The 13,753-nt window shown below is 37.4% G+C and overlaps 1 protein-coding gene across 1 annotated transcript; it reads right to left on the reverse strand.

Moving 5' to 3' along the window:
* Nucleotides 1–229: 229 nt before the first annotated feature.
* On the reverse strand, nucleotides 230–13,120 carry LOC127644687 (pre-mRNA-splicing factor 38B-like). The gene is made up of 6 exons (XM_052127999.1): nucleotides 12,711–13,120; nucleotides 11,839–11,907; nucleotides 11,551–11,702; nucleotides 9,769–9,829; nucleotides 1,796–2,034; nucleotides 230–1,379 (listed from the first exon to the last, which is right to left on the reverse strand). The coding sequence occupies exons 1-6, from the start codon at nucleotides 12,912–12,914 to the stop codon at nucleotides 650–652; spliced, it is 1,455 nt and encodes a 484-aa protein (XP_051983959.1). The 5' UTR covers nucleotides 12,915–13,120; the 3' UTR covers nucleotides 230–649.
* Between the last annotated feature and the right edge of the window lie 633 nt (nucleotides 13,121–13,753).

A 13,753-nucleotide genomic window follows, 5' to 3' on the forward strand; every position in this document is an offset into this window, starting at 1 on the left:
ATAATCTAATTAGCAACAGTACATTTTACAATCTACTTAATAATTAAGTTATAAAATTAAAGTTGACTGCAATTTTTAAATTAATAGCTCATAGGTTTATACATTGTTAACAAGTTTCAATGGAGCAAATTAATAGTATTTTTACACCCGGAACCCTAGTGTCACACTCCCTTGATTGCTTAATGACACCAAAAACATACAACGGTCATAATTTTGTTTCATACAACAATTTTATTAGAAAATGAGATGCAACAGAGCAATGAAACAGCACAATAGCAGCACAGCTTTCATCAGCCTGTGCCACAAACTCAACTCTGTGGTCGCTCTGTTCAAATTTAAAACATTCTCTGAGCTGTATGTACAAAGCTATTTGAGAGAATCCTGAAAACAAATGGGGGGAAATGGAAATAAAAGGGATTTTAAAAAGTCATTTTCAGTCTTGATATCTGTAAGGGCAACAGATAGAAAATAAAAGTGGTGGATAACAGTGTGGGGGCAAATATATGTAGGCATTTCCATAAGTTTAATTCAACACAAGTGGTGCTCAAGAGGACAAAGATATAGACATAGGAATTGGCATGAAGAGGGAATTCGAGAGAGAGAGAGAGAGAGAGAGAGACAGAGAGAGGAGAAAAGGAAAAGGCAGGGATCATGGGGACTCTGCTCGAACACTGTTTGCTCTTTCTTCTGGTTCGGGACTGTGGCTCCGGTGGTGCTCTGTTTTAACATGTTCTCTACCATGTGCACGTTCTTTGCTGGAACTGCCCTTGTGTGGCCGTTCCTTACTATGGCTGCGTTCCCGCTTCTTGTTCCTTTCTTCCCCTGCTTCCTGTCTGCTACGGCTGCCAGAGCGAGAACGTTTCTTGCTAGGTCGCTCGACTCTGTGCTTTCTCTCTCTGCTTTTGCTCCTGGAGCGTTTACTTCTCTTCTCCTCCCGGTGCTTTCTTTCCTCTTTCTCCTCTTTGTGCCTCCTCTCATCTCCCTCTCCTTTACTCCTCTTGTCTTTCGAACGCTCCCTCTCTCGGTCACGCTCACCTCTGTCTCTGTGGTGTTCTCTGTCTTTTCTGCGACTGCGCTCAGTCTCTGCCTCCTCTTTCTCTCTGTCTTTCCTCTCATTGCGTCTCTCACGGCTTGCACTGCAACTCCGGCGTCTTTCCCTGCGTTCTGCAGTTCGGTCCGGTGTTCTGGAACGTCTTCTCTCCCTGTCTCTCTCCCTATCTCGCTCTCTGTCCCGGTCCTTCCCCTCCCTTTCTTTACGCTGCCGGTCTCGTTCTTTCTCCAATTCTCGGTCGAAGCTGGCGCCACGTCTTTCTCTGTGGTGGCTGTGACTTCGGGATCGGTTTTGGGATCTACTGGGGCTCTGACTTTTCCTAGGGGTCCTAGATAAACACACCAAAAATTGAGAGCACATAAAACAAAAGATCAAATATATTTTAAAGACCTACTGAATATACAATTGATAAAAAAAAAAAATGAAGAGGAATGGACCGATATTGAAATCCTAGTAGAAAACAAGCTGATCAATATCAAGTTAATAATAAACAAACAATAGTTCCATATGCTATAAGTGAGCTTATGCATTATAACGTCATATACAATATACCGTATCTTCCATTTTTAAATCTCTGTATAAAAAACTAAAAATAAGTCACTATATTTATACAAGTGGGAACTCAGAAAATAAATAATATTAGCTGATAACAATATCTTGCATCCATAATTCAGACCACACACACATTATCCAAAGGCTCTAACAACTGTTAATCAAATTTTCACACACAACTAGCGAAAGTACCTGGAGCAGTGCCTATCTGTATGCCTTCCAGAATCGGCCGCAGCTACCGCCTCCTCGTCCTGCTCCTCTCCTGGCGGAGGTTTACGTGGTCGGCTCTTCATGTGTTGATCGATTGCCTTCTGCACAGGAACAGGTATACGTGGGAACAGTGTTGAGAACCATTCCAGTTTGGTCAGGAAGGAGCGGAGCATCTCGCCGATTGTCATCATACACCCTCCTCCTGCCTTCACGTCCAACTCCTTGATTACAAAAAAGTTGCAGGAAAATAATTACAACACATTTACAGATAAACATACACACTTACCAAACACACTCATGCTACCTTTGATGGCCAGTGCCATAAAGTACATTTCATTAAGAACTACATTATAAACGGTCCTGAAAAAAATGCATTGTGATGACCAAATACTGAGTCCTCACCTCTGCTCTCACCTGCCTTAATATTTAATAAAAAGTTGAAGAAAGGATTGCTTTGCTTGGCAATACAACAGTGTTTGTTGGACTTTACACTGACATCTATCATAAGGCTGTGCGATTATGGCAAAAATCATAATCATGATTGTTTTGGTCACTATTGAGATCACAATTATTTTAGGCCCTATAACTGCTTGACTAAGCTTCAAACAATTAGCTTTCACAATTTATCTTACTATGCACTGACTGAAAATGGACAATTCTAAGGTCAGCTGACATATATGCTGTACCGGTGGGTGTGAAGGGGTGGAGTGGGTGGGTGAGTTTGTCTAACTGCACTCACGGACGTCAGCCAAGAGTGTGGAACCACCCTATATCCAATCCACCCGCATCACAAGGGCCATCTGGAGAAGAGAACAGCTCAGTCAGCCAGTGACACACCAGGCCTGGCAGCAATTTATGCACAATACAAATTAGATGTCTTTGTAGACCATTTTTAAAAAGGATAGATTACCAGATTTTCCAAGTGAAAGTGGGTGTGCATGAGCATTAAAAAGAAAAGCCATCACCAAGTTATTAGACATCTGATATTAATTAGGGCTGGGTAAACATTTTCCAATGCATCGTGATCTTGGTATTTATTCTTAATCCCAAGAAAGATATTTTACTCCATGGGCAACCCTCCACAACAAGTGTCAAATTTCAAGATATGCAAACTAAAATGACAATTATAGCCACTGGCTAGTAATTGAGTGGTGTAGTGGCGAAGAAGTATAGCACAGAGATCCTTTCACTGCATGTTGAGAGTAAAGGTTTAATTTGACCTGGTCCGTGTAATGTGTGATCCACACAATCCATTTGTCATTGAACAATGTCTCTTCTAAAGGGGTCATGTCATGCATTTTGTTTCCTTCCTTGAGGTTCACTTATGTTTGTAAATCATAATGTAGTATTACATTACCTTTTTCTACTGTGTCTTTGGCCAACTGTCTGAAACTCTGCATACTTCTGCTTTAGGAGATGTCTACTGTTTTGATTGGCTACCTTCTTTGTAGAGCAAACGCCCCCACCACTACATGTGTGGAATTTTTCTTCCAAGAGAATGAAAAAGTGCTAGTGATACAAAATAGCTGAATATCTCCTTATATATAAAACACAGATGAAATCAGTAGATTTCAAACCTAACGCAAAATATATTGAGGATAAAAATAATGATTATAATACACTGATATTTTGAAAAGCACATTGCCTCCCATAAATTATCTCATTACATATATAGTGCGAACATACAATGCATGCAATTTTAACAGGCTTTTTGTAGTCTTGCAGTGTGTGAAATATGTATGCACAGCTAAAATATGTAAGCTTAGGGATAATTGTACAGTGTAACATGAATGCATAATGGTGCATTCAAATAAAACGCGAAGAGAGCGTTTCGAGCGGCGCGAAAGTCAATGCAAAGATGCGAATAGATGTGAATTTATGCCGGGCGGTGAGAATGAAGCGACTCGAACATGCAAAATAGCTTCATTCGCGTATTTTCGCATGATGCGTTGTCACGAAAGCCTATCAGCATTGAGATTGTCCGGATGCCACTGACGTAGTAGCAGAAGAAATCTGGAAAAAGATTACCCATGCACAGTCGGGAACTTTCGAACGCTCACAACAAGCAAAAGATTGCAGCAAGCAAAGCTGCTGCTGCGGAGTCTCAACTAAATCATGTCGAAATGAAGTGGAAAAAGCCAGGTTTGGAAATTATTTGCATTTGAGGCTGATGAAAAGGGAAACATCATAGATCAGCAAAAACCTATTTGTAAACGCTGCTTTTGCAATTTTCTGACGAAAGGAGGAAACACATCAAACTTAAGACAGACACACGGATTTATTCAAGCAAATAAAGCAGGTGAGTTTAAAAGCGTATTATAATTTGCATTAGGGCTGAAACGTTTAGTCGACATTATCGACATCGTCGAAAATACCAAAAAAATGTTCGTCGAATAGTCGTTTGATCTCATTTAACGTAACATGAAATCACTGTAACGATGAAGCGCGAGAGCAGCAGTTCAACGCCTAATGAAGGAAGAATTACACAGATCAGTCCAGATGCACTCTAAACTTTCACAGTTTATTTTATGTAGATTCCAAAGTATTAGGGAATGATTAAAAAAAAAAAAAAATACATTCAGAAGCATGTACCTTTGTGGAATAAGCAGATTCGGAGCTCTTTAAAGGAAACATCCCGACATTACATCTTAAATGCAGTTATATTTAATGCTTTATAACTTTATTAAAGTTCAAATAATACAAAAGCAGATCATGTTAATAACTATAAACTCAGAAACTGGCATTTCTCTGTCTGGTCGGTGGCACTTCTATGAGTTGCGCGAATGTCCCGGTCTAAGGGGTAGATTGAAACTGCACCCGGCTGAGAGAGACTCTGCCTCGGGGAACTCATCCCTCACGAGCGCACGCTTAATGCAGCTAGATTAGAACTTAATCATAATATCTATACATGTGTCCATATGCATTTCTTATCATGAAGAAAATTGGCAATATGCAGCTTTATTAATAAGAGAGCACTTTGCACATTAGTTTGGAAATTGTTTTTTATTCATTCTATTGTATACTTGTTTATTTAGGTTTTGTTTTTTAGTACTTGGTAAAAACTTAAATTAAAAGTTTCAAAAGTTGAAGCAAATCTTATATAAGTGTTCAAAAATACTTTATGCATACATTGTTCAGTTTTGTTATAATTAAAAAATGATATATTTAAATTAAAGTGATGCGCAATGGCATATTTTTGATCTTAGTTCTGCTGCTAATGTTTTGTAGACTTTGTTATTAAAAGACTGTTGTTTAGTAACCTGTTTTTGTGTTTTGCTTTGTTACTGAAAATGGTATCGAGTACCGTGAAATTTCACTGGTATTGGTACAGACTACTGAAATTTTGGTACCGTGACAACACTACATACATGTACAGAGCCCGGATGAAAAAAAGACATCGCTTGGAGGAAAGTGAGCGAGGAAGTTGGACTACCTGGTAAGTTCTGAGAATGTGTGTCTACTTGATTACAGCTATTGGTTGTAGTTTACTATGAACCAAGTCGTAGAAGACCCTCCACCTATCCTTTTCCAGAAGAGGAATACTCACGGGTTTGCGTTAATCGCGCGAACGCAAGTTTAAACACAAAATTTTCAGGGCCAGTGGTGGCTCAGCAGTTATGGCTCTGGGTTACTGACCGAAAGGTCGGGGGTTCAAGCCCCAGATACCACTGTTGGGCCCTTGAACAAGGCCCTTAATCAAGATCTGCTCCAGGGGCGCTGTTTCAGGACCCTGCGCTTTGACCCCAGCTTAGTTGGGATATGCGAAAACAACTGCATTTAATTGGCTCTGTACCAGTACTCTGCACAATGACAATAAAGTTGAATCTTAATCTTACATTTGTAATCCAGTGGTCAAACTCGTGCAAGCAATTCAAGGTGAAAATGTTCTTCACGTTGTATGTGAACATGTAAGAACATGAATACTGCTTATCAAACACGGATTCTGCAAGTTTACAATAATCAAGGCATGTTGTCATTATTTATTGTAAATATAAATTTGTGTTAATCATATTAAAATTGGTAAATATAACATATCAATACAGTCGATGAATAAACAACAATATTTACCTACAAATTATAATGTAAAGCAAAGCGTCATGCTTTCAAAAAGCATACTGTAATATTAATTTAACAATAAATGATTACTCTTTAATTAACAGCAAGTTAATTTAGTTGTGTCAATTTAATTAAATTCACACGGCATTGGTCCCATTAAACCCTCAAGCCTTTTACGGTAAACTGATGATATATTTGTATGGCTTGCAGGTTTTTTTTATTATTATTTAAACATGCTCCTCATTTACAATGTGGTGAAATGCCACCAGCTCCTCTTCTGTGACCCAGTTTCATGCAATTACAAGAATGTTTTGAATTGTGAAAATAAATTTCGTAGCACTTTGTGTTCTCAGCGCACATCTGCAGTAAAATGCATTGCACACTAATAGCAACCTAAACTAAGAAAACTCACGAGATGGATGGCGTTTGTGTGAGGCTCTCAGAAAGTGGAAAACACAGTAGCCATACTTGGACCATGTTAATCCAGACAATAAATACATTTAATGAAATTACAGCCTTTTTGGGGGTTTAATAAATCACACAGTCATTGTGATGTCCCAACATTTAACACATTCATTGACTTTATGCCCAACTTTAAGTATTCATGCGATATTATATATTGATTGTAAATTATTCCAAAGAAAATTCATATTTTATCGAAATCTTTGGCTTACTGTTGATAAGTGCATGTTTTTATTTTTATGCACAATAGATGTCATATGACTTTCTTGTTGTTGATCGCTTCTGCGCATAGAAATATTTTATTTCTCCTCTTCCAGCCAGCCATCATTGAAATGGTACTCCGGCATGTTGATAGAAGTAGGAGATGCAGGCAACCCTTTACGATCATGTTGGAGAAAGAATAGTCTTTTGTAAAAACACTTGTTTTTACTCACCAGACTTTTGATGACATGCAAGCTTAATGTAACTACAAATATATTAAGCAAATAGAGATGGGGCCTCTTGATATATATATATATTCATGCAATATAGTATGTTGCATTTTATTTTGCTTTATGATTTTAATCACATTTTAGCTTTTTTTAAATGTACAAATTTCACATTCTATCAATGTATATGATATCTTGAAATCACATTTTTATTAATGATACAAGCTGTTGTCACTGTTTGAAATTTCGTACACATTTTTAACAAAACAATTCAAAAGGTAGGAGCCCAATGAAAATTAGGGGTCACGATTGTGAAATCTGGCTGACAGTTAATTGTCAAACAAATAATTGCAATTATGATGATTAATTGCCTATTTTAGGGCTAAGATTATACATTTTATGTTTTAAGTGTTTCACGAATATGACAATTAATTACCATACAAGGTTTATGATTTCCTTTTCAGGCTTCAAAAACGTATGAATGACAGTCAAATATAATAGTATAACATTTAAAATAATTAAAATAATATTTTAATGATCAAAATATATCGAAATAAAATATCTCTTATTTGTCCAATTTACTTTTGAACCATTTGACTATCAATGTTTTGCTTTCTTTTGTAACCCTGCCAACTGGTTTAGCTATTATATTATGCAATAGTAAAATATTTCTGCCTTAAATTCATCACTTTCAAACATTATTTTAAGGCTCTCTGATTAAATCACAAGCCCTTATTTCTTGTGAAGACTGAGATTCTGTTTCTTGCATTTTATCATCTCCACAAAAATAGAGCAGGGCATCTCCTCTGTCTCACTGCGTGTTATTAACACTGTGTGAAAAAACCCACAATGACTACGGACATTTGCCATTAAATTAAACTGGAATGCTTTAAGTTCATAAAATTTATATTTTAATAATTCATAAATAATATAATTAATATAATATATTTTGACTACACAACCATCACTGGCGAGTGAAATGTTAATATTTACTTACCAGTGGCTATTAACAGATGTTTTTTGGTCACGTAGTGCGAAAGTTACTTGCATATGCGAGTGATTTACTCGCAATGTAGAGGGCTGCCAGGTTTAATTTCTTTGGCTCCAATCTACCACAGTGGAGAGATGTCCAGTACTTCCATTTGCACGCAACATCAAAGCAAGAGAGAAAGTAGTGGAGCGGCGTGTTTGCGCTGCCGTGCTGATCAGACACCACAAAACACAACAACGACTGTATAATAATTATTTCAAATTCTTAAGATTTTTTTTTTTAAATAAAAATAATTTTTATAACTGTCAACAACCTAAAGAAAAAGCAAGCATTTACAAGGAACATATTCAAAATTCAAAAACCTAATTGTGAAAATCAAGGATTTTCCAAACTTTCAAGATTTTGTGCTAACATTGCATTCCACATTCCAAGTCCATATACAATGTGTGAAAGAAATGTGCCAATAGAACTGGAACTTCATGTTCACAGAAGATTTTCACTGGAATTAATGTACTGTTATGCTGCTGCATTATCCAGTAGAGTAGTTAACAAAGGTTTTCTTAATAGGCTACACATTGATTAATGTAATTCTGTCGTCTACTTTGTCTATAATGAAATCTGTAGTTTTAAAAAAAAGTGGTTTTGATGCATTACTTATAATAACATGTAAAATGTTTAATTATTAGAAACAAAGTCCAATTTAAAAAATAAAATCTATTTCAGCCAAGAATTTAGATTTTGGTGAATCACTAGTTGATACGATTTGACTTTGATAAATTAATAGGCAAATCAACTAATTAATTTGATTAGATTGCTTGACAGCCCTAATATATATTTCTGAAATAACCAAGGCATACTGTGATGTTAAGACTGCAACTCTGAGCTAAGAGAACCTTGCACACACTCACTGGATTCACATTTAACGGCAAAGGAACCACAAAGAATGTTTTAAGGATGCTTTTGACCAGGTCACTCTTGTAAAAGAGATTCTCACAATGAGTTTTTAACATGGTGAAATAAATGGTTACTAAAGGTGCGTACACACTGCCAGGGACTTTGCTGCAAGTCGCCAGTGGCTGGCGGTGAAGTCGCTAGTGGTTGTTCCCACTACTGGTTGCCTAGTAACGTTTATAAATGACATTCACGGATGCCATTCCATTGCTGTTGACAGCGAATCTCTTTTCTTGCCACTAAATACAAAGATTTTGGAGGGAAAAGACTAAATATAAATGGAATCAGTACATAAAATACTTTATATCAAAGATGAATGAGAAACCAGGCGTGCTGTTTGCCAGAGCGGCTGTTTATCTGCGGCGAAAATGCAAATGCCGGTCTGTCTGGGTCCATAAAATCCCCGCGATCTCAGATACACCTTTCCACGCAGTATTTTTCTTAAAAATGTCCTTGTACGTGGGAAGAGACATATCATAGAGCACTGGAAAATTTCTAACAGCAAGAATTAGCCTTTCATCCATCTTTCCGTTACTGCAGGAGCTGAGAGAGAGAGAAGGATCACGTGAGCTCTCCCGTCTTCTCTCCTATTGGCTGTCGCTTCCGTTAGTCGCTCCAAAGTTGAACTTTTCTCAACTTTGTCGCGTCGCTGGACATCCAGCGCCAACGGTCGCGACAGCTCGTGTCGCCGGAAGTCGCTGTGCTCGCATTGAAAATGAATGGTATTGAGTCGCTGTCGCACGCGATGTCGCTGGCAGTGTGTACGCACCTTAAGGAACTTCACAAATACCCCAAGTAGCTATAAAACCATTTGCTATGAATGAGTTATTGTGTTATAAAACCGCATATAATATGACATAGCATACCCATTCCGGTGTCAACTTGCCACCACAAATACAGCAGTTTTAACTGCATGTATCTCAAGGGGAACATTAAGCCAAATGAGGTCAAAGGTTGAAGGACAGTAATGTGCATCACAATCAGTATTTGGCCCAAAGCGTTCTGGTTTAGGTCATGTACATTAGAAATATAAAAGAGAGATGAAGGCATTACCCGTGAAGACATACCTCCTCGTCGTCAAGGAACTCATCATACCAGTCAATCATGTCAGGAGGTGGCAGTGTATACCTACAATACATAAAAACATGTATCTCATAATAAATTATTTAGGCCTGTCATTCAAAAATGTTTAATCAAATTAATTACATGATATGCAGATTAATCTATAGCATATACAGTATAATTATTTGCTGAGAAAGCAGCACAAAAAAACAAATTCAAAATAAAATGATTTTTTTAAGTTATATTAAAATAATTATAGATAATTCCAGTAATTAAAATGTGTTACATTATTGTAGCAGACAAGCATTGAAACAACACAAAAGGTGGCTTTAGAAGGCATTATATTGTTTATTTCTATATTAATGAACATGAGCCTAACATTGGCATACAGTCTATATCAATCCATTTTGCAGATGAATTTATCAATCTGTCCAAGGCAGACTTTTTATAAGGTCTTGTCGAAGGACGTCTCAATGTAAACATGCATCAGTCAGATGCATTTTGAGTGCCTCACTTTGGTTATGTTGCGTCATAAACATACAAGTTTTAGGTCACATTGTCAAGTTAAATCAACAAGACATTATATTTCATCTCAAACAATAGGCAGAATAGAGACAAACAGAACGTGTTTTTGGATGTCGAGATAATCCATATGGGTATTTACATTCTAAACATTTTAGCATTCTGTGTACTTCCGCTGTACATGTTTATAATCAATTCCAGTCACACTCAGCACTGGCAAAAACCATAGTGAATTTGGCTCAAATAAATTCAGACGTACAATCTTCCATGGAAAGGTTAAGAACCAAGAAAATTAACTGATTTCCAAAATAAACCTGTTTTTGTGAAATAAACAAGAACCAGTTCCTGTTATACAGGTGTAGCATACACAGCAGAGACCTGCAAAACTTTCGAGAAAAATCGGGTCACACTTAACTATTTTCCTATTCCGGTTTTCTCTCAAAATTTGGTATTGCTCCGCTACTAATATTGTTGGCTGCTTTGTGATAAAACTGCTAGTTTTTTCTTCTCACTTTTATCTCAGTGAGCTCATTTACCTTGACACCAGAAAACTATTTTCAGCGAGAAAGCTTCTCAAGACTTAAAATCGGCATAAACATTTACATGCAGCTTGGTCAGTAAAGCAGCTTTCTCCAAAGCAACATCATTTCCCAACGCTTGTGTAAATAAAAAACATGACATCCAGGTAAGACTTTGCTATTTAATTCTTTTTTGGTTTGCTTTAATTTCAGATTTTCAAGAGTTGTTTCGAATGTGACCTGCAGTGGGATTGTGCTGTAATCCCTCTTTCGTAAAACTCCAGGATTTCCCCCAATGTCCTTGATTGCATTTACGGTTTTGAGAGGCAGTAGTGGATAGTTTTAATTGGTGTTTAAATGGGTATAGTTAACTGTGTATGTGCTTTTCTCTTTTCCCACAGTACTCCCAGAAAAGCTGAACTCTTTCCGCTGTGTTGACTTATGTGATGAAAGGCTACTTTTTATGACGTTAGTTATCCAACCTTTTCCACAAATGCGCAGTTTTCAAAAATCTGTAAGAAAGCTGCTAATGCATTTACACTATCACATAAGAAACGTTCTTTGGGAGGAATCTAGGTGTGTTAATCTGCTTTCCTTTAAATGTCTGTCTTGTTTACATGCAGATTCAGAACACAGCTTTCAGGATAAACCCTGGAACAAACCATTTTCTTAAGTGCATGTAAACGGGGGCAGTGTGTATAAGAGCATCTACTTAAATCAATGTAAATAGGTGGTTCTGAGTCGTACCTGATGTACATAAAGCCCAGTGCCCTGATATAGGGTGAATCTGTGTGAGTAATGAGACCCATCACTTGTTTGCGGGTCAGTTTCAGTGTGAATAGTTTATACAGCAAGCAGAAAGCCGTTGACACAATCCCACCCGTTCCGACTCCTCTCACCTGCAAAACACACACCATGAGGCTTCAGTTACATTGATGTGTTCCCTGCGCAAAGCTCTCCCTTGTTTTAATAAAAGTGATGAAGAGGATGGGAGGATGAAGGTGAGGGGGTCTGGAGGCACGTACTTCTACTTACCCCTCCGCACATTCCCGTCTGGCCCGCAGTCTTTCGGCTGCCTTTTTCCCATGGCTCCACGTGGTTGACCTGGGTACACAGAAATCACAGACCAAGATTATATGAGCAATCAGAAGTGAAATATAACCATTAAAGCCCAATTAAGATTGTATTTCAACATACAACATTACTGCTACTCTTAATCCTTATCAAAACCATTTTAGAATTAAAAACGAACACATCAGTCCAACCAAACATTATTTCACTATAATAACCAGTGTCCACAAACATCAGTCACTACAATTATTGCTAATACAAATATATATTTGATAAGTGTTGTCCTTCAAACAGTGCAAGATGCTTTTTTGCTACCTTATTTTTTTGACAGTGGTGACTAGATTTGTTCTTATCGAACTACAAGTCACTTCAAACGATTTTTTTTTTTTATCTCGTTTTTTTTTTTTTTTTTTTACTTCTATGCATTTGCATCCATCCGTTTTACACGTGAAATTCGGTTTTGATGTGTGCCAAGCGGTTATGTCCTCAGTACCCGTGAATAAAAGCATCTGCTAAATGTAAAACAAAAGTGCCAGAGTTCCATTGTAGTAACAATAACTGTGGTAACTACGGTGTTTCGGCGTTAACTACGGTTACTATGGTATATTTTCCTAAAGGACCGTAAATATTTAAATGGGAAAATAAGCTAAAGAATATCCTCAAATTAGCACTTTTAGCCTTCAGGCCAGTTCTCGTGAAATAATAATTTCAAGCACACAAAATTATTTTGAAATAGTCAAACCTATCAAGAAAAATAAAAACCAACGATCAGTTCAAGAAAAACAAGAAAACCGCGGGCTTCACGCTCATCGTTCGGCCCGGTCTCATTTCGGCACCTTGAAGTAAATCTCGTCCACCACCTCGTGGTACGTCTTGAGCTCATACAGCTGGACCTTGAAGTACGGGGACGAAAGCACGTTGGTCAAGATCATCGGGTTTAAGTTCATGGTTTTCTCGTTGCCCCATAATGGCAAAACATTGCCGTGTTTTCCGCCGGCCGGTTTGCTCACGGCCTGCTGTTGCTGTTGACTAACCGCCATGGCCGTTCCCTCACAACGCCATTGAAAATAACTAAACGAAAAATAAACGACCGATTCAACTCCCGAGAAACGCGTCCGATGAGGTGCGAAGTGGTGAAATTAGGTCTGTTAATTCATTCGAAGCAGAATTCAGACTGTTCAACCGTTATTTTTCCAAATGTTTTAAGATGCGCTCAAGGCTCTCTGCTGCATTGAGTTGCGGGGACAAGATGGCGCGCGGATGGTGGGTGGAGGAATGGACGCGCGGGCCGGGGGTTGCCAAATGTTTCACAATAAATTGTTCTCTGCGCAAAAATAAATAAATAAACTAGTAAATATATATATATATATATATATATATATATATATATATATATATATATATATATATATATTTTTTTTTTTTGTTATTATTATTAATAAAACATAATATTTAATTTAATGTTCAAATATAATCAGAGCATCTCACCATTGTTAGCCAAGAGGATTTGACAACACGGCCCACCAGCGTGATCTGATATGGTTAGTGTATGATTGCAGTTTTAAAAGTACACTTAATTGATAGTCATCTCGCCGTTTAATCAATAAAGAATGCCACCTGTGAATATTTTCTTATTGTGTGCTATTGAGCATCTATTGATTAAAGTAATTTTCTGAGTACAACACAAGTTTAGCTCAATCGACAGCATTTTTGGCATAATGTTGATTACCACAGAAATGAATTTCGACTGAGGCAAAAAGCGAGGTTACAACGATGGGAGCGTATCTATGTTCCCAGGGTCCTAAGTTCCCCATTTCAATATTCTGTTTACACATTAAACCTCCTATTGTGTTTGGGTAAAATTTGACCAATTTCAAGT

This window comes from Xyrauchen texanus, chromosome 6 (genome assembly GCF_025860055.1).
Source record: "Xyrauchen texanus isolate HMW12.3.18 chromosome 6, RBS_HiC_50CHRs, whole genome shotgun sequence".
NCBI classification, from domain to species: domain Eukaryota; kingdom Metazoa; phylum Chordata; class Actinopteri; order Cypriniformes; family Catostomidae; genus Xyrauchen; species Xyrauchen texanus.

Coding starts and splice junctions, on each gene's coding strand:
- LOC127644687 (XM_052127999.1), bottom strand. CDS start 12,914: ATGGCGGTTAGTCAACAGCAACAGCAGGCCGTGAGCAAACCGGCCGGC. Junction 9,830..11,550: donor CTGGGCTTTATGTACATCAG/GTACGACTCAGA, acceptor TATGTATTGTAG/GTATACACTGCCACCTCCTG. Junction 2,035..9,768: donor AGTTCCTTGACGACGAGGAG/GTATGTCTTCAC, acceptor TTTGTAATCAAG/GAGTTGGACGTGAAGGCAGG.